The sequence below is a fragment of the Glandiceps talaboti genome, chromosome 11 (assembly GCF_964340395.1).
Source record: "Glandiceps talaboti chromosome 11, keGlaTala1.1, whole genome shotgun sequence".
Classification (NCBI taxonomy): domain Eukaryota; kingdom Metazoa; phylum Hemichordata; class Enteropneusta; family Spengelidae; genus Glandiceps; species Glandiceps talaboti.
The window spans coordinates 14,857,315-14,878,562 of NC_135559.1; the positions used below are offsets into that span (position 1 = coordinate 14,857,315).

At 36.5% G+C, this 21,248-nt stretch overlaps 1 protein-coding gene across 1 annotated transcript; it reads left to right on the forward strand.

The window, feature by feature from the left end:
- The first annotated feature begins 4,153 nt into the window (after window positions 1-4,153).
- LOC144442332 (uncharacterized) lies at window positions 4,154-15,667 on the forward strand. Its single transcript, XM_078131644.1, has 12 exons — window positions 4,154-4,443; window positions 7,206-7,259; window positions 7,813-7,922; window positions 8,226-8,396; window positions 9,589-9,778; window positions 10,474-10,557; window positions 10,947-10,984; window positions 11,668-11,896; window positions 12,349-12,421; window positions 12,572-12,620; window positions 12,912-13,002; window positions 13,813-15,667. The coding sequence occupies exons 1-12, from the start codon at window positions 4,411-4,413 to the stop codon at window positions 13,975-13,977; spliced, it is 1,287 nt and encodes a 428-aa protein (XP_077987770.1). The 5' UTR covers window positions 4,154-4,410; the 3' UTR covers window positions 13,978-15,667.
- Window positions 15,668-21,248: the final 5,581 nt, after the last annotated feature.

Below are 21,248 nucleotides of genomic sequence, written 5' to 3' on the forward strand. Positions count from 1 at the left end.
TCCTTGACTTGCTTCGCCTTGTTGATCGGATCAACTTGCTCCGGTGGTGACGATGGAAGCGCAGCGTCAGGTACTCGCCAAGTTTTCAGTTGCCGTCTTTGGTGAAAGTATTTTCGACATATTAAGACATAACAAGTGGTAGTGATTGTTAAGAGTATACCGTACGAGACTGTTAAACATTTTATCCAATTTTTGAACCATTGTGGCGATACCTGTCCAAAGTCGACCCAGCACTCGCCATAAATGGAATGATAGAGCTGATAGTCACCGGCCATAAAGAATGGTAGACAGTGGAGAACGGCAAAAATCCAGGTACCTACGCACATTAAAACACATCTGCTGCTACCGAACCATTTATCAAAGGTTTGACGACTTCGGCAAGTAAGAGTGTAATTGTGCAATGCAATCAGAGCGATACTCAATAATGACACATACTGGTACATGGTGACCGATGCTTTCGTTATCGTACAGGAAGTAAACCCAAATGGCCAATATTTCTTAAATACTGAATATAACAGACAGGTTTCATAAAATGCTGACACGCAAAAGTCCGCAATACTCAAATTCATGATGAATACACTGACCGTTTCTATCTTCAGTCTTCTTTTTCTCGTTGCGATAACAACCATGATTATCACTAGAAGGTTGCCGAAGATTCCGGTACCTGAGTTCAGGGATAGTAAAAATGTGTGCAGAATTATCTCCCAAGATGTCTCATCATAGATGGCTTCCAAACACATCTTTGGAAAATTGTCTAGTTTTGATCCAGAATCGTTGTAGCTGGGGTTGTCAATTTCTGCCATGTTCAATAGACTTTGAGTTATCTTCGAGTTATCACCTGAAACAATCATCCGTTTCCTACGCGAGTGGTTGATTGACTGACTGACTGACTGACTGACTGACTGACTGACTCGGACTGAATGACTGGCAGGCAGAACTTTACGACCGTGACGATATATTAAGCTATGTTGAACACGTCATCTTCGCTGTTGTGATGGCAACCTCAGATTTAGAATTTGTCAACACAAGTTCTTTCGCGAACAATGACAGGGAAATGTCGACAGTCACATATTCCCACGTTTTCAATTTTTTTTTAAATCTTGAAACAACATTGAAGCGTTACTCACTGTGATGATTTTTTGGAACTACTTTATTGTTAACCCAATGATATGTATACCAGTACTGAGTTATTAGTAGCCCTATCACTGGGTATTGATATATTAGAAGTTACACGTGCTTTTTTCCGAACTATAGCGGACTGTATTAAAGTTGTAGTGTTTAGTTCTAAGACGAAACCTCTCCGTGTTTTGTGTAAACCGTGTGTACTTTGGTGTTAAAGTATCACACTCACCATCACCGCATATCATCACTATATTCAGACCGTCGTTTATGTAATATTGACTGGTGATGGTTGGACTAGTACTGGATACGTAATCTAAATTTTCACTTGCCCGTCTCAGTCGAGTATTGAGTTATTGCATGCTCCACTGCAGAAAGGCGAGAGAAAAACGTCGCCAGTGAAACACTGCTTCACCACCACTTCTATGTTGATGGGGCTCATGTTGTCACCTAGGTTTGTCTATTTGTGCGTTAGTCTGTTTAGTCGGTAGGAAGGATATCATTAGGATATTGATGTTTTCATATGAATATGTGCGGGAAGTTGACCTGCAATTAATTAGATTCAAAGGCAACGTGGTACCATATATGGATTTAAATGGGCGATCTGGTACCATATATGGATTTAAATGGGCGATCTGGTACCATATATGGATTTAGATGGGCGATCTGGTACCATATATAGATTTGAATGGGCGATCTGGTACCATATATGGATTTAAATAGGCGATCTGGTACCATATATGGATTTAAATGGGCGATCTGGTACCATATATGGATTTAAATGGGCGATCTAGTACCATATATGGATTTAAATGGCAGATCTGGTACCATATATGGATTTAAATAGGTGATCTGGTACCATATATGGATTTAAATGGGCGATCTGGTACCATATATGGATTTAAATGGGCGATCTGGTACCATATATGGATTAAATGGGCGATCCAATACCATATATGGATTTAAATGGGCGATCTGGTACCATATATGGATTTAAATGGGCGATCTAGTACCATATATGGATTTAAATGGCAGATCTGGTACCATATATGGATTTAAATCCATATATGGTACCAGATCACCCATATGGATTTAAATGGCAGATCTGGTACCATATATGGATTTAAATAGGTGATCTGGTACCATATATGGATTTAAATGGGCGATCTGGTACCATATATGGATTTAAATGGGCGATCTGGTACCATATATGGATTAAATGGGCGATCCAATACCATATATGGATTTAAATGGGCGATCTGGTACCATATATGGATTTAAATGGGCGATCTAGTACCATATATGGATTTAAATGGCAGATCTGGTACCATATATGGATTTAAATAGGTGATCTGGTACCATATATGAATTTAAATGGGTGATCTGGTACCATATATGGATTTAAATGGGCGATCTGGTACTATATATGGATTAAATGGACGATCTGGTACCATATATGGATTTAAATGGGTGATCTGGTACCATATATGGATTTAAATGGGTGATCTGGTACCATATATGGATTTAAATGGGTGATCTGGTACCATATATGGATTTAAATGGGCGATCTGGTACCATATATGGTTTTAAATGGCAGATCTGGTACCATATATGGATTTAAATAGGTGATCTGGTACCATATATGGATTTAAATGGGCGATCTGGTACCATATATGGATTTAAATGGGCGATCTGGTACCATATATGGATTTAAATGGGCGATCTGGTACCATATATGGATTAAATGGGCGATCTGGTACCATATATGGATTTAAATGGGTGATCTGGTACCATATATGGATTTAAATGGGTGATCTGGTACCATATATGGATTTAAATGGGTGATCTGGTACCATATATGGATTTAAATGGGCGATCTGGTACCATATATGGTTTTAAATGGCAGATCTGGTACCATATATGGATTTAAATAGGTGATCTGGTACCATATATGGATTTAAATGGGCGATCTGGTACCATATATGGATTTAAATGGGCGATCTGGTACCATATATGGATTAAATGGGCGATCTGGTACCATATATGGATTTAAATGGCAGATCTGGTACCATATATGGATTTAAATAGGTGATCTGGTACCATATATGGATTTAAATGGGCGATCTGGTACCATATATGGATTTAAATGGGCGATCTGGTACCATATATGGATTAAATGGGCGATCTGGTACCATATATGGATTTAAATGGGTGATCTGGTACCATATATGGATTTAAATGGGTGATCTGGTACCATATATGGATTTAAATGGGTGAAATAGTCTATCTGGGTCATAATTAGTAGCGTTGATGTATCCGATCTATCGACTGCCCTCACTGAGTTTCGTTCAGCTGACATCTTTATTCAAAGCCATATTTAGCTGCAACTTTACACCAGTTTACCTACTACAACAAAATCAATTTACTAAACAATATACATTGTACTTCGTATGTGGTACCATTTGCAAAATTCAATGGTGTAAACCTATAATTAAATTCCAGAGAGAGAGAGAGAGAGAGAGAGAGAGAGAGAGAGAGAGAGAGAGAGAGAGAGAGAGAGAGAGAGAGAGAGAGAGAGAGAGAGAGAGAGAGAGAGAGAGAGAGAGAGAGAGAGAGAGAGGGAGGGAGGGAGGGAGGGAGGGAGGGAGGGAGGGAGGGAGGGAGGGAGAGAGAGAGAGAGAGAGAGAGAGAGAGAGAGAGAGAGAGAGAGAGAGAGAGAGAGAGAGAGAGAGAGAGAGAGAGAGAGAGGGTGGAGGGCGATAGACAGACAGACATACAGGTAGGTAGGCAGACAGGCAGACAGACAGACAGGCAGACTATCTGGACTATATGATGATTATAGTATTAATGAGATTCATTGACACATTGAGAAAGAAAAGTTGTAGGCCCTACATCACCATGTTCTGATCTGATAACCCCAGTCGCCCAGGTCGAGAATAGATTCTGGCGAAAGTAAACAGCGCCATCAACGTACTCAAGAAGCGTCGTTTTGAGCATGCGTCTTGGGTGACTCATCGTATCACTCATGTTGCTATTATTAGCAGAAATCGGGTAGGTAACAGCTATTTTTAGATAAAATGTCGTGCGGTATAATTGCAAGAAAGTGTCACGTCAGCCTTTACACGTAGGAGGATTACATAGTTCATTTTGTTTTAACTGTACGTGTGACAATAACCACGGCATTTTAAATCGGTACCTGTTAGTGTTACTTCCGTATTCGCACCCATTGACAACAAACCTTCAAGATCAAGTTGGCAAGGACGCGGACGTCAAATTCACTAGATTTCAGACATGGGTTGGAAAACACTGGATGTCGGAGAACAGGTACGTGTTAAATTTCATGTGGATGGATCTATAACAAAAAGGATGTGTGTTTTTTAGAGTTAATAGTAGATTAAATTGCATATCTGTGCTTGTTTATTACGAGAAATTGACGGAAGGAAATAAAATCTACTGACACTGACAGTAGATTTTATTTCCCTCCGTCAATTTCTCGTACTGTGATGATCTAAATGTAGTCCTGCTTGCGATGTCGTACGGGACTCGAATCTCACATTGTCCATATTACACTGTCAGATAACCGAGTCCCAACGTATACCGTCTGAGGGCACTGGGGACTATGAAATGCAATAACGATAACCATTTTGTTGATGCAAATTCCTAACATAGCAATACCAACGTGAGTTACCAATCAGAATTACGTAACTAACTACAAACCCCAACAAGGCTGTGGTCTACATATAGACTTGAAGATCTAATACTGGTAACATATTTCTGCTATAGTATTACTAACTGACATTTTGAGTAATTGCTCAGGCCTAAAAAAAGGAGTGTGGTTCCAATTACACTCAATTTTAGAATAGGTGGGGTAGGTTACTGGTAGATTTAAAAAAAAAATGTTAATGTATTTTTTTTTCATATGTGAGTGTCTCAAAGTGTCTAGCTCAGGTAGTTTTGTTTACTGTCATTTTCCATTTGGTCTCTGTGACAGTGTGTAATTGTTTTCTTCCCATCAGATGTACAGCCATTACAGATAGGAAGAACAGTTTTATATACTGTTTATTTCTACATCTACTATTTCTTGTGAGACTTCACAATTTTCACCATTTTATTATTTTTTTCTTGAACACATTAAAAATAGTTTAGGGTTGCCATGAAAAACTAGGTGGGGTCAGGTAACCGGAACCAAACAAATTTTTTAAGGCATCATCCAAAATTTATTGTTTATCGGTTATTGTACAGTCTACAGGCTAGTCTAGGTAGGCTAACAGGCTAGTCTGGGTAGGGTAACAGTTGTGAAAACCCATATAAACATTTGAAGAAATCGTTTCACCACAAAATTTATATTTCACTATAATGACACAAGCAGCAGATGGTTTAGTGAAACATTATCAGAAAAACTCCTTTCTTGATCTATTTATAGTAACATAACCCTGCAAATGTAATAACATTTATTGTGTCAGTATAAATAGTAACAATATACCATTGTATCAATATGCAAATAATAATATTATAATAATAATAAACTTTATTTAAGGGGGATTTGGTATTCATATTGGATTTTTAATTTATAAAACAATTTTATCATGGCGTCCTAATTGAAAAATTAATGTGAAACAACAAAGACCCACTGTCTGTGTTTGTAATTCAATACATTACAAAAAGCCCCCAAAACTGTTTAAATAGTTTGTTGTTTATTTTACCTTATTAGACAAACATGGATTTAGAAGGTGTGAATTGGTTTGACCTGTGTAGTTCAAATAAAACCATAGACCCACCCTAACCTTTCATGTATGGTCCAACAAGCAAAGTCAGAAACCACATATGTCAGAATATGAAATTTAGGAGACAGGACCCATACCAAAATAATTTAACAAGATTGTGAGAACTTCATTATGGAGAAAGATTTGAGTGCGAATTCCCAAACTAAGTCATAATATGGTACCATAGATGTATTAGGAAGAGCAGAGAAGACACATACTGTTACACTACAACACAGCACAGCACAGCACAGCACAGCACAGCTAATGAAGTATTTCTTTGAATCAGTAGAAAAATCAAGTTAGAGATTCCTCAGCAGACAGACTTGCTGACAATTCTTAAACAAAAGACAAACTGACGCCTATCTGTTGGTGGTCATGATACCATCTGTCACCATATGCCATATGTTCTTACCCCGTAATATATGTTTTGGAATCAGAATCTAACTTTCAATGTAAATTTAGTTTAATTTTTTTTCTTGCAAAGTATCATGTTTATTAAATTCAATAGTTATTCTATGCAGACAGAATAAATTTCATGATGAGAAAATTGTAAAAAAAAATGCCACGGATACTGTGAATTCAGTTCATAAGCAATACTAATATTAGACCTAATCTGATTAAAATCCGATGTGGTGAAAGCATCTAAATGCTTTATTTACCTCTATTTCCATCGTTTTGTGTCGTTTGTTTTCGTACCGAGTGATCGTTACCTTCCGGCGATCTGCCTTCCGGCGATCACTCCGAACAAAACAAACGTCACAACATGATAAAAAGAGGTAAATAAGGACATCTAGCCGCTTTCACCACATCGAATTTTAATCAGATTATATTAGACCATGGAGGCTGTTATGGATTATCCGATATAAATCACAGTGGTATGTATGATAATAAGGGGTTTATTTACCCAAATATATAAATGATTACAAAACCATGGTAACAAAAACCAAGGGTCAAGAATAGCTTACAGCTAGTCTAGCCTGACCCCCAGCATTGTACAATGTAAATGATAACAATAAGATGGTTCAGTCGTTGATGACACTGAAATACATACATAACTTGAAAAAATGTACACACACACCTGTTTACTACAAGGAAGTCTGTACAACAAACAAAAAGTCGATAACTCTAAGTTTACAATTGTAACTTGTACTGCTCTACTAAATATTGTGTCAAAGATGAGTCCTAAATTTGGTCTATGTGAAGATTATTTATCTGGTGATATTATGACTGTCTAAGTTTAGAATCTCTACAAAACCAACTACTCATAAATATTTCTGGTTATTCATGAGTTTGGTCACTAATTGTATATTTTCTAACCTACAGGCCATTCAATATCACAGGCAAGGAAAGGCAGAAATAATTGACGGACCAAGTCGGGTAAGGATACTGTTAATAATTATCTTAACCCACTACTTACCAATCTATTACTAGCAACAAATGCAGAATACAGTGTACTGGGTTCTGATTGACTGGGAAACATGTACATCACGCATATTTCTCAGTATGCCCACAATGCAAAGGCCATTCAGAAAACTTGAACATTATCTTAATCAGAGAATGGCAGAAGAAATGGTAAATCCCAGGGGGTAGTGGATGGTAAAAGGGATAGCCCAATATTTGAATCCCAGATTTTCACATTTAGTACTTTACAGTGGAGCCATGGGGAGTAGAGAAGACCATTCTTTTGTCCAGGACTAACTTTTTTAACCAGAAAACTTTTCATACTCAAATTTTGATCCAATGTGATATTGGCCATTAAGGGCAGTATAAGGTGGATGATCTTTACATGTGATTGTCCTATGCTTTTTCACAGTGTTTCCCATCAAAAACTTGTTTTTAAGTATAAATTACCCACAGATAAATTGATAACTTAAAGGTATTATTACCTCTATACATACAACTCTATATTTATTGTATGGATATATTTCAGTTGTATGTGTGGCCAGGTCAGAAGTTTTCATTACTAAGACGATACACAGCTGACCAAACTGAGTATCTGAGTGTACATTATAAAAATGGCATGGTTGAGCATATTCCCGGGTAAGTTTAAATGTTATCATTTGTCACTTTCAGTCTAAAAAAACGCCATATTTGGTGTGATGTACAGCCATTACAGATTGGAAGAACAGTTTTATATTATCTTTTTAAGTTGATATCAGTTTGTGCATCTGCTATTTCTCTCAAGACTTCACAATTGTCATGATTTTTTTTTCTTGAAATTTATGAAAACATTCAAAATATTTTAGGGTCGGCAGTGAAAAACTAGGTGGGGGTCGGGTAACCAAAACATGGAATACATTGAACTCTTATACAGATAGTTTTCTTTCTTATTTTCTCTATCAGACCCCATGCCATGTTCTTGAACACCTTGGAAATTAACTATATCACAGTACAGAAGGCTATATCACTAGATGCCAATGAAGCATTGGTGGTTTATAAGAAGGATGAAGAAGGCAAAGTAGTACGGTACATCCAACATGGACCTATCACATTTATACCAAAGGCAACAGAATGGTAGGTGTACTTTCTGCAAGATATAACTGGCTTGACGCCCTGTAGAATATAGCAGTTACATGTAGAGCTCAGAATTAGCAGTTGGGAGGTCATGGGTTTGAATTGTTCTGCAGACAAGATCTTTTGTGACCAGTCCAAACCCAGGATGAGTTTTCTACAGACTCGATGGGTAAGCTGTATCACTGACAGCCATGTCTCACTCACAAGACGAGTGCAAATTGGGGACTCCTGGAGAAATGACTCAAACAATTGGGGACAATTACTCACACAGAGCCCATAGGTATATGTAAATTTGCCAGGTCTTGGTGACTATGGGATAGCCTGTGGACTGACTGGGAAAACCATGAAAGTTCCACAGCAACTTGATATGGTGTATGCTACATATCCCTGTCACGTAGTCCCAAACCTTAATGGATTTGTAAAAAAATGTGTGATTGTGTTGCTGGGTGTTTACGTCTGCATAAAAAGGAAATCGCTTGGATCATCAAAGTATTTTTTTTTCTTTAAACTATGTATAAAGATAACTTAAAGAAGACTTAGGGTTTTTGTATGTACACGTATGTTACTTCATTTGCATTAGTTTAGTTAACATAGAACTGCCAAGAAAGGAGGACATTGTATAGTTCAAGAAATGGATGATTCCGCCATTTCTTATTTTAAAAAAACTTATATTACTAATGTTTGTATATAACTGCACTAGCTGTAAATGGAGTGATATTTTTCAATCAGATAACTAGAAATATATTTACTGAAAATTGTTAAAATACCAATAATTAGACACTGTACATGTTAATTAGAGGTAAAGTTTACCCATAAGTAGTATAGTAATAAGTGAAATCTTAATTGCATTTATTGAGTCACTGCTTTTTGTGTGCAAACCGAAAAATCTGGGCTTTTGTACCATGTGTATACAGCTACACAAATAAACATTTATTCACAGGTGATTCACTACTGTTTAGTATATGCAATATTACAAGTATTATGTCGTTATATCTAAAAAAAAAAAAAAATAATAAAAAAATTAAAAAGATGTTTCAGTTGCAGCTAGTGCAGCTTTAATAGGGTGCATCAGTTGAGGAGCGAAAAAGGAAAGACATAATATTCAAGAAATGGATGCTTCAATCATGATTTCTCGTCCCTGACAAACTTTCATTGTGTAATATACATGTACATACATTTTGTATTTTAATAGGGTACATGAGTTCAGTTGGCATGGAACTGCCAAGAAGGCAGCACATCATAATAGTCAAGATACAGGTGATTCCTCTGAGCGATACAAGTACAGACAACATCCTGATGATCCAAATGAAAAATTCTCCAAAGTACCAAATGCACTGAACTTCACCAAACTAAGGATTATTCCAGATCAGTTCTATTATAATGTAAGTTTAAGATATCAGTTCAGTCAGTTGTAACAACCAACAGTATCAGCTATTAAAGTGGCACAAACTGAGTTTACAAACCCTTTACTCCAGTTAAAGTACTTACATAAAACCACAATTAAACTATTTTAGGATAATGTTAATAGCTCACATAGTGGCTCTGTGACTAGTAATAGTATGCATGCATGTCCTATATACTATGTGATGTATTTTTGGTGGTTTTACCCAAGGATGCATTGCGGTGCAATGACTATGAATGTACACATGTGCGTTTTATATACTATGAGCATTCTCCATGCGGAGGGTGCTATCTACGATATCATCGTGAGGCAGCCGGTCACAAATGAATCTACCCTGCGCAAGCTTATGGGCTTTGCCTAGTTATAATATTATTGATCGATACAAGCCTTCTATGACATTATAATTGTCTTCTGTCATTATACACAGTTACACATTTGAGATCAATAATCAGATTATTGACTCTACACACAAGGTCAGTAATTAGATTATTGACTGTACCCACAAGGTTGATAACCAGAATATTAACTACAAGGTCAATACATTATGGAATGTACACACAAGGTCAATAATCAGATTATCATTGACTTGTTAATGGCAGTATTCAGTTTGTTGACTTTACATATGAGAGTAATATTAAGTTTATCAACCTTGAATGTTAATATTGACCTGTATAGGTGGAAGATGTCAGAACCAAAGACGAAGCATTAATCAGAGTAAAACTGATGGTATTCTATGAACTGAAGGATATTGAGACAATGGTGAGTCACAACATTTGACTTTACATTCATGTATTATAATTGAAAGTGAAATCTATTTGATAAGTATGAAATAAAGTACCACTGAAGTCAACTTCCATAAACAAACCCCGTGACAACTGAAACCTTCAGAAGTGAATCTCTTCCTGGTCTTTGTTTGGTCAGATCTTTAAAAGACCAGATGAGCTTATAGCCAGGTCAGAAGAAAACATTTTTGTGTTGTTAAAGTGTCAGTGTCAACTAATGATCATTTTATTCCGAGACATTTGAACTTGTATATACAGTAGCCTAAACTGTTGGTTTTTTTTGCAACTGAAAAAATAATCCAAACTTTATGGGAAAACTGCCCTCTGAATTTGCTTTTTGTCTTTTTGTATTTTTTAAACCTCTAGTTGGCCAATACACAGGATCCAATGGCTGACTTTATCAAGTAAGTATGTCAAGCACTTTGTAGATTTTCTGTACCTCAGCACCTGTCAATTTTACTTTATAGTACTAACACAATGACAGAACCCATGATGTGTGAGTGCAAGTGTGATATTATTGGGGTATTTGCATGACTGCTTGCAATGTTCTATGTGGCCATACTTTCTCTCGCATAGTGAGGGAAAGTGCAACAGAAAACACTGCAACCACGAGTGCAGATATCCCTGAGTACCCGCACTGGAACATACACAGAATGGGTTTCTGTTATTATTACATATGTTTATCCGAAAACAAATTTCCGTAAAATTGACTGTGCGATTATGTACTTTTACATACAAAATTTACTCATTTGCATAAGCTCAATTTTCACCTCTTCACCTCATATCCGGGTAAATTAACATTCATTTGTCAATTTATATTGAATGAGTGGATAAGGAAAAGGATTGATTGTATGTTTTATTATTCCTTTCAAGTTAAAGTTGATAATTGTAGTGAAAAAAGCCCTTGGCCTAGGGAGTCTTTTGCATGAAAAGTCCTTGGCCTAGGGAATCTTTTGCATGAAAAGTCTATGGGGTAAAGAGGTTCATATTGTGAATATGTAGAAATTCAGTCACCTTTTGATAGAGGCACCTGTCAAATTTGCATTTAGTGTGTTTCTGATATGATTTAAATTTATGTATTCATCAGTGGGGTGTGTGCTGATGTTGTGTCGTTTGCATCTCAACTTACCTATGAAGAGTTCATGGACCAAGCGGAGAAGTTGAATGACCTTTCAGTATATCCACTCTTGATGGAACTTGCTAAGAAGATTGGTTACAATGTATCCAAAGTTGTGTTCCGTGGTTACCATGCCAGTGATCAGCTGACCAGAATGCATGAGATGGCAATTAAAACCAGGACGAAACTAAGAATTGATGTAAGCAAATCAGTAACAGAAATGGATACATTTTGCTGTGTATATGTATGTATGTATGTATGTATGTATGTATGTATGTATGTATGTATGTATGTATGTGGTGTGTGTGTATGTATGTATGTGTGTATGTATGTATGTATGTATGTATGTATGTATGTATGTATATGTATGTATGTACGTACGTATGTGTGTGTGCGTGTGTGTGTGACATTCTTAAAGACAGCTACACTTTTACTCACCACTGATGGGAATGGAGTCCTAGTGTCTAGCAAAAACTTAGCATGCTAAGATAGAAGCTATTAGAAGGGCATGAGTGGAGTAAAGAGAATACACCATACTATACAAGGAAGTAACCACCAGAGGGCTCCTTCCAACCAGCTTACAACATCCAACTCTTTGCCAAATTAACATCATGGTGATATGATATATTCACATTTTAATTTCTTTTCTAGATGGAAACCCAGGAACAGCAAGAAGAACTGACAGACATGAAATTGAGAAGTGAACTAGAAAGGAGTGAAATGGGTTAGTTTTTCCATACAATGTTTTTTTTCGTAGTTTTAGGAAAGTTTAAGCGATATACAAATTAATATTACAGTCCATAAATGTTTTCAGTTGGTATTGACATATATTATGACCATTGTTTAAAAGTGTTATTATTTTATTTGTTTTCAGAACAAAGTCTCCAGATTGAACAGGAGCAACACAGGCTAGCTTTAAAAAAGTAAGTTTACATCATTTTTTTAATTATGATTTGGTGTAGAATGTAAAACTTCATTGCCACTTTGAGTGTATATTTGGAGTAAACCAACTAGTTGAGTCATCACCAGGTGTATAAGACCATTTGTAGGTAAATGATACGATTACCAAGTGTGCAACTCTATTAATATGCAAATTGTATCAACACCTGGTGTCTATAAGCATTTGTATGCAAATACTATCGTTACCAGGTGTATGAATATATACCAAATATTGTTGATACCAGGTGTTCAAGCTTTTTTCCATTCATTTCCAGGCAACAACAGGAGCATGACTTGACAATGCAAACTAAAGAGAAGATTGAATACATACGACAGATGCAGGTGGAAGGTGAAGCAAAGTTAACAGTGAGTACCTCAATACGTTTTCTGTATCTGTATCTACAAACACCAATATTATATACCTTTTACCCAGGTCAATCATTCTTCATAAACATGTAACATGAAATATCACTTCTGATATGTGACTTTAATGTTATAATATTCTCATTACACGTCATCAGAAAAAATGGCAAGCTGATGATAAACAAACAAAATGGTGGCCAATCTTTGCCATCTATGTTATCGCATATGACAACAAAACCAAGAATTCGTCTTGTTTGATAGGTTTGATATCGGGTAATAATTTGTAGCTTTAGTGTGGCCATGTGGATGAGAATTTGGTATTTGTTTTGGATTTTTAATTTATAAATCAATTTTATCATGGCTTCCTACTTGAAAAATCAATGTGAAACAACATTGATCAAGTCTGTGTTTGTAACTCGATACATTGCAAAAATCTAAAAAATGTGTCAAAAAATTTGTTATTGTACGTACAATAACAAACATTTTACACACTTGTCAGTTTTTTGACATTAATTGAGTTACAGAAAAGGACTTGGCATATGTTGTTTCATGTTAATTTTCAAGCAGGGAGCCATGTTTTATCAATTAAAAATCCAAAATAAATACCCAATTCTCATCCATATCGCAACTTTAAAGACTGGATACAACAGCAACCATGGTACACTGTCATCATAAAGTAATTATCAATCTCCAAAGTTCACTGTAGAGGATAAGCGACATTCAGAAATGTATTACAACTGATAGCACTTAAGTAAAACAATTGAATGTATGATTTGCCAGAATCACTCAACTTGTTTTTGCTTTTTCCTGCAGAGTAAGAAGAAAACAGATGAACAGATGTTGAGTCATTTTGAGAAGTTGCACAGTATGGACGTCAACATCACTGAATACCTACTGAGTCAGAACCCACAACCAGCTAAAGTTGTACGAGTGATTGCTCCAAGCAACCAAGCTGCTGTCCATATCCATCAAAACTAATTAGAAATGCAGAACCCACAGCGGTGGCATGCAAATGTGTAGATACAAGGCATATTCTAGCAATAACTATGTCGAAATTGGGGAACAGGGTTATTTGTTATGTCTATTCAAGACTACTAGTAATATCTTACATATCGATATTGGAACAGGGTTCATTTCCATGTCTGTATCTGTTTAGTTGCAACAATAGTGTTTAGTTTGTGTCGATCTCAGAAAACCAAAACCAGGGTAATAACATCAGTGTTGGAAACTTGTCTCATATTCACCAATTACACATCCCATGCACAAGCTTTACCCCCAAGTGGAAAGATGTGGTCAATTTTTTTTAGAATGTTTGTTTCTCTTTCATCTTTTAAGTGTGACAAAAAGAAGATTTGAGCATGTAACTTAAAAAGTGAGATGGAATGTTGTGGCTGGAATTAATACTTAAAGGTCTGTGTTGGTTCTTGATTGAAATTAGCCCCCAAAAAATTGTCAGGCAGAGCTATTGAAAAAATTGATCCTACCTAAATCTTATGGATCCATTGATGATGTAGACATAATAACTTGGGATTGAATTGTGGGCCTTTAAATGGTGACACAAACATGGTGAGGGGTTTCATCAGAAGCTTATTAGAAGAGCAAGAAAAAAGAAAATTGATGTTTCACCACAATATCAATTTTTAAACAAGCATAACAATTGTAATATATCGTATACATGTATGTTTGTAGCTCAATACATTGTACATACAATAACAAACCTTTTTACACGTCTTTTTTGGCTTTTTGCAATGTTCACTTACTAACACAGACTTTGTCAATGTTGATTCTTTCACATTGATTTTCCAAGTAGGACGTCAAGATAAACTATTTTATAAATTAAAATCCAAAATTAATACCCAATCCTCATCCACATAGCCACACTTTAAAGTAGTTATGCTTTATATATAAAATATACATATTATGTATATTGGCATTGTTATTATTTGTGAATAGATATCCATATTGAGCATAAGAGTTTTATATTTAAAAAGTGTATAATGTATATTTGTACTTATGTTAATTTGTAGATTGTAAGATATTAATAGTTGACTTCATTTTATAGTTGTATGTATACAACATAGAGTGGCACAAGTTGCATTTCTAGTTTTTTTACTCCAGTGAAAATAATTACATAAAACCTTGATTTAACTATTCTAGTGGAATGGTAATGTCAATGCATGCCTTGTACATCGTCGAAAACCACAGCCTCTTTTTACAGCACAGTCCAAGAGATTATTTGTCGGTGTCGCTGACGAAATAACAGCTTTGGTTTGTGTGAATGGCCTTGTAGGACATTACAATTGTCTTCTGGCATTGTTAGAACAGTTGATTGTACAGTAGGGATTTCCTGAACACTTTTTATATGTACAAAAAAATTACATTATTGGATTATTCAGGTACGAGTTCCTTCACTTGCTAGTGATGGTCAAGTCTAGAGCAGTTACTGGAATACTGAAAATGCCTTTTACAAAGTTGTGCCCCAAAAGATATAAAGTCAGTTTCTGCACCTTTTAAGCGTGTTACAAAGAAGTTATGTTTTATGTATATAGGATATATATGTGTATACTGTGTGTATAGTGGCATTGTTGCTATGCTCAGATATAATGATACATTTCATCTTGTGCAGTTTTATACAAAAATGTATTATGTATATTTGTAATACTGTATACTATATTTACAATTCTGTTATATGTGCATAGACTACTAATAAAACAAGCCTTCATTGAAGACATTTGCCCCCAACTGGTGTGTTTTATGGCAAATTAGAATGGTAGACATATCTCTAGATACAACATTTCATAATTTAATTATTGACCCATTTCCTATTTGACCTTGAATATGGAGGTCAAAGTCAAAGGTCAAGATATAAAAAGAAAGCTGGCTTTTGGGTTATAGGCATATATATGGAGTCTTTGTGTATTCAACTTCTTGAGTTAATGTAGAAAGAAACATTTCGGTCATTTCACCTTGAAAATGTTTGTCAAGGTCAAAGAATGGTTTGTGTTGCAAAGATAACAACAGGGATGGATAGGTGAGTGGATAAACATTCAGAAAATGGACACATTATATGCCCCACCACATTATATGCCCCACAACAAGACCACTCCCATAGCTGCCGTGAAATAATTATAGAGCTATTGCAAATATAACAACAGGGATGGATAGGCAAGTGAAAGTTCAGAAAACAGACACATATCCCTAGCAACAAGACAACGCCCATAGCAACAATGAAATGATGTATATTTCGAAGATAACAGGGATGGTTAGGCAAGTAGATAAAGATTAAAATAAACTACATATAAGGCTTAGTCATGTGGACAAACACATTTAATAATTTGTACTGTTGAACTACACCATTACCCTCCATCCACCCTCCTCATTTTGTAGGGCACCTTCATAATTACCATTTCAGCATATTCCATTCATACGATACAGTTATCTAGATCTTGCAGTATTTTAAAGAAACTCTACCATGTGCTGTACCCTCCTGTATCTCCATGCAGCAGATAAGTTACTTGTATATGCTTTATGTATATCAATTAATTGTAAGCATTGTATATTTCATTTTTTTTTGTGATTTGTACCATACCACACTCTCTGCTCGTGTGTGTAGAGTATAAAGATCGGTTGATTGATTGATTGATTGGTTGGTTGGTTGATTGATTGATTGGTTGGTTGGTTGGTTGAGTTGGTTGGTTGGTTGATTGATTGATTGATTGATTGATTGATTGATATTCCATTATATGACAGGTTTCTTAGCCGTGAAATTCACTTGGCGTTGCCATAAAACCATTGATGGTTTAGTATAGTAGTACTAGTAGTAGTACTACTACTACTACTAGTAGACACTCGGGTAGACACTGCGTCGCTGATACTGACTGAAAGATTGGCCGTTGTGGGCGTTCTTCTCAATCCTTTTTCACAGTCGTTAGGGGAATGATAATGGTTCCCCGCCCCCTTGGCGACGTATTTTACAGTCTACATCGCTGACAGTTGAAGTATAATATCAAGGTAAGATTTCAGACTCCATGAATGAGGAATTCAGAATACATATAATATAATTCTAGCCATTAGCGAAAGTGTATTTGGTTGCATGTTAAACTTTGACATGTCGTGGAAGAACGCCATAGTGACCTTGAATGTTGCGTCTCTGACTGTACGTATGTTTTAATAGCATATCAGCTGATGTACCATATTAAGTTAAGTGTCGGCCGTCCGTTCTGACCAAGACATCGCTATGCTTTGGCGTACATTTGTAGTAATAATTACCCTATGGCCTCAACAGCGGTACCAGGGTTTTTGCTCTCGAAATACAGTCGCAGGATCCACAGGGGCGTGTAATATTTCATAGATTGTTGTTTTCTTATTGCTTAGAATGCCGTTTTCTTAGGAAAATATCGTACGAATCTTGCTGCTACAAATGTATCAATCTCGTCTCTTCCCTTTACATGTAGGAATATATATTAATCAAAAGGTTGTTATATTTAGTCTGTAGACCTGGAAAACAACAATCTATGAAATATTACACGCCCTTGTGGCAGGATCCGCATCACTCACAATGAACATATTAAATTCTATGAGCGCCCACTATAACTATCCATCATGTAAAGGCTAGTGTGGCCATGTACGTAGGCTTCTGCCATAGGGCGAGTTCGGAATTATCCCAATGGTGGCAGTCCCAGACGAAGCGGGTACGCATGCTCGTTAGAAATTTCACGGAAAGGGGGTGTTTTTGTCGGCCATCTAGGGCTGGTCCGTGGAATCGTAAAAAAACCTAACATTAGGGCAAACAGTTTACATGCAGTGTATGGATTAGGTGTCCTTGAAGGTAAAAACCTCCCGGATTTCGGTGAAATAAAGGGGGTGTCTTTTGCAGTGATTTTCTCCCATATTCGCTAAAAGAGGGCTGATTTCATTTGAAGTATTCCGAGGAAAAGGGTTACATTTGAAATTTCGCCGATAAGCATGTGTACCCACCCATCCAGGGACTGCCACCACCGGGAGAGTTATTAGCACAACTGAACTTGTAAGGCACAGCAAAGGGCAATCTGATTAAAATCCTATGTAGATGTTGGCTATTCGTTCATTGTTATTTTATCTCGGTATTATTGAACATGTATCACGAAGGTCAATTCAAGCAAAAATACTGAGATAAAATAACACTGAATGATTAGCCTACATCAAATTTTAATCAAATCTAGTAAAGGGCGAGTTCAGAATTATTTTATTAGCACAACTGAACTGGTCAGCATCGGTAGTGCTATAGGTAAATTGCAAATTGCACGTGTCTGTCTATCTGTCTGTGTGTGTGTGTGTGTGTGTGTGTGTGTGTGTGTGTGTGTGTGTGTGTGTGTGTGTGTGTGTGTGTGTGTAAACAACCTAAAGTCAAAAACTGCTGGACCGATTGCCATGATAGTTGGTGGATATATTACCTTGGGTGTCTTGTTGGGAAATTGTTCAAATCAAAATGATCTTATTACCACCGGTGTGATGATTTGGGTAAAAAAAATGTGATTTTTTGTCAAAAATCTTGAACTCAAAAACTTCAGGGCAGATTGTTCTGAAATTGGGTAGGAACCATCTTAGGGGTGTGTAGAGTATGGTTTGTTCTTGACATGATGAGTCCAGTAATATGCAAATCAGGGCTGAAAATGGCTTTCGGTAAAAAATCTGTAATTCCAAAACTACTGAGCAGATTGGGATGAAATTGAATGGGGATGCATTTAGGAGTGTAGAGATGAAGAAATATTAAGCATATCAATAATGTTCTTATCAGTGATATGCAAATTATGTATACAAATGTGAATTTTGGTCAAAAACTTGTATCTCAAAAGGTATTAGGTCAATGAGACTGAAATTTGGCGAGACGTTTCAAGAAGTTTTATTCTGCAGATTTTGTTCAAAATATGTTGACACAATTGGCCCTAGCAACAATGACCACGCCCTTAGCAACAACCAGATGCCAGTATACTTTGCTAAAATAACATTATCTGGTAGGCAAGTGAGTAAACATTCAAAAAATGTATGCAAATATTCCTAGCAACCATGACCACGCCCAAAGCAACAACCAAATGATCAAATATATTGCAAAAATAACAACAGGGATTAATAGACCTCTTATGTTGAAAAGGTAACAGGAATTAATAGGCAAATGAATTAACATTCAAAAAATGTATGCAAATATACCAAACAACAAGACCACACCAATAGTAACAGCCAAATGATTACATATATTGCAAAGATAACAACAGGACTGGATAGTCATTCAGCAAATGAACACCTATACTTAGCATGAATCAGCATGTGGATAAAAAAATAAAAACTGTAAAGTTGTGCTACAAGTGACTACTACAATGCAATGGGCGCTAATTTCTTTATTTTTCTGGCTGAATGAAGTCATGATGAGCAACATACCTAGTACCCTAGCATGAATTATATCACTGTTAAAGAATTAGTAATTGAGTTTTATATTCATTTTACAGCTTGAATTGATGAAAGTGTTTTGTCTTATTTGTTATGTTTTTGTTTTGTTTCTGCATTTGTCAAGTGGTGCCAGAGACATTCACAAACATACCTAAAATTTGACATGTGTAGCTATTGTCTTGTATCACAGCAACTTTTCAACACATACCCCGGAAGCATACTTTCTTTCTGTCTTGAGTTTGTTAGCAATTTTTCATTTTTATATTTGGTCTACGACAACCTCCCCCCCCCCCCCCCCCGCTTATTCGCAATGGTCAAAGCATAGAACAGACAAAGTTACACCTTGCTTGCATCCCTTGCTCACACCAGTAACAGGGCAGGTATTGACATGCAAGACTGTTCTTATGATTACCTTTAGAAGATATTACTACAGTATGAAACACCTGATGGACTCCTATAGAAATCTAGAGACAGAGGGAGACAGACAGACAGACAGACCGACAGACAGACAGACAGACAGACACAGAGAGACAGGCAAATGCAGAGAAACATACAGACTACAGAGAGCAGGAGAACTGGAAAAGGGAAAAGGGAAAGTGGAAGAAAGTGATGGGGAGGGAGGAAGGTGGGGAAGAAGGAACAGGAAATATGTATGTTTGTTGTAAATGATACAGTGTGCAGGGCTAATAGGGTAAAATGCCATTTCTTTCAAATTGCAGAGGTATTCCAACTCCTAAAATGAGGGTGATTGCTTTACTACTGACTGCAGTGTATATCTTCAACGGAACCCTTATCGAAGGATGTCCGTCAGTGTGCATCTGTGCGTCAGCTACTAGACCAAACTGCAGAGACAAAGCTTTGACAGAGATTCCGTCCGATATTCCTTTCAATATAGACCATCTCTACCTCGGTAACAACAATTTAACATCAATCCCAGATGGTGCGTTTTCTACTTTCTCTCAATTAGAGTTTCTCTCCCTGCGTCATAACTATATAGGTGTAATTTCGAATGAAACATTTCGTGGTCTGTACAACCTAGACGGGTTGATTCTGTCAAACAATGGAATTACTGAAATATCCACTAACATGTTTAGTGGTACAACCACGTTGAAATACTTGTTCCTCGGTGGAAATCGTATAAATGACATCGCATACAATGCCTTCCAAGATTTAACACAGTTACGTTCCCTGTATTTGCATGACAATAGTATTGCAGAATTACAAGCTAATGCTTTCAATGGCTTGACTTCCCTGGAGCTTCTTAAACTTAGCAATAATGAAATAAGCAGTGTTGATGAGGATGCTTTCCGAGGACTTGTCAATCTCACCGACATGTGGTTGTCGGGCAACTATCTAACCGAGCTTCCAATAGCTATTTTCAAGCACTTACCAAACCTTGAGTATCTGTTCATATCTAATAACTTACTAACAAACATACAACCTTTCGTCGAACCCTATCTTCCCAGGCTTATACAACTCTCATTGGAGGGCAACAACTTAGTATCACTTCCTGGTAACGCGTTAATAGGGCTGAGAAGTCTACAGATTTTGAATCTGGCCTTGAATGGCATAAAAACACTGGGTGAAGATTTCTTCAATGCGGACCTTAACATAACAGAATTGTATCTTAGTGGCAATAAGCTGGATGCAATGCCACAGTTTAACTCTTCAGCCGTGTTATCATTCTTCAGTTCAAGTGTTACAATCCATTTAAGTCTAAATCCTATACACGTTATTGGACCTCGTGCATTCTACGGATTTAATGGATACACTTTGAAACTATTCCAGGTTCATTTATCATTAATGGGACTAGAAGAAATAGACAA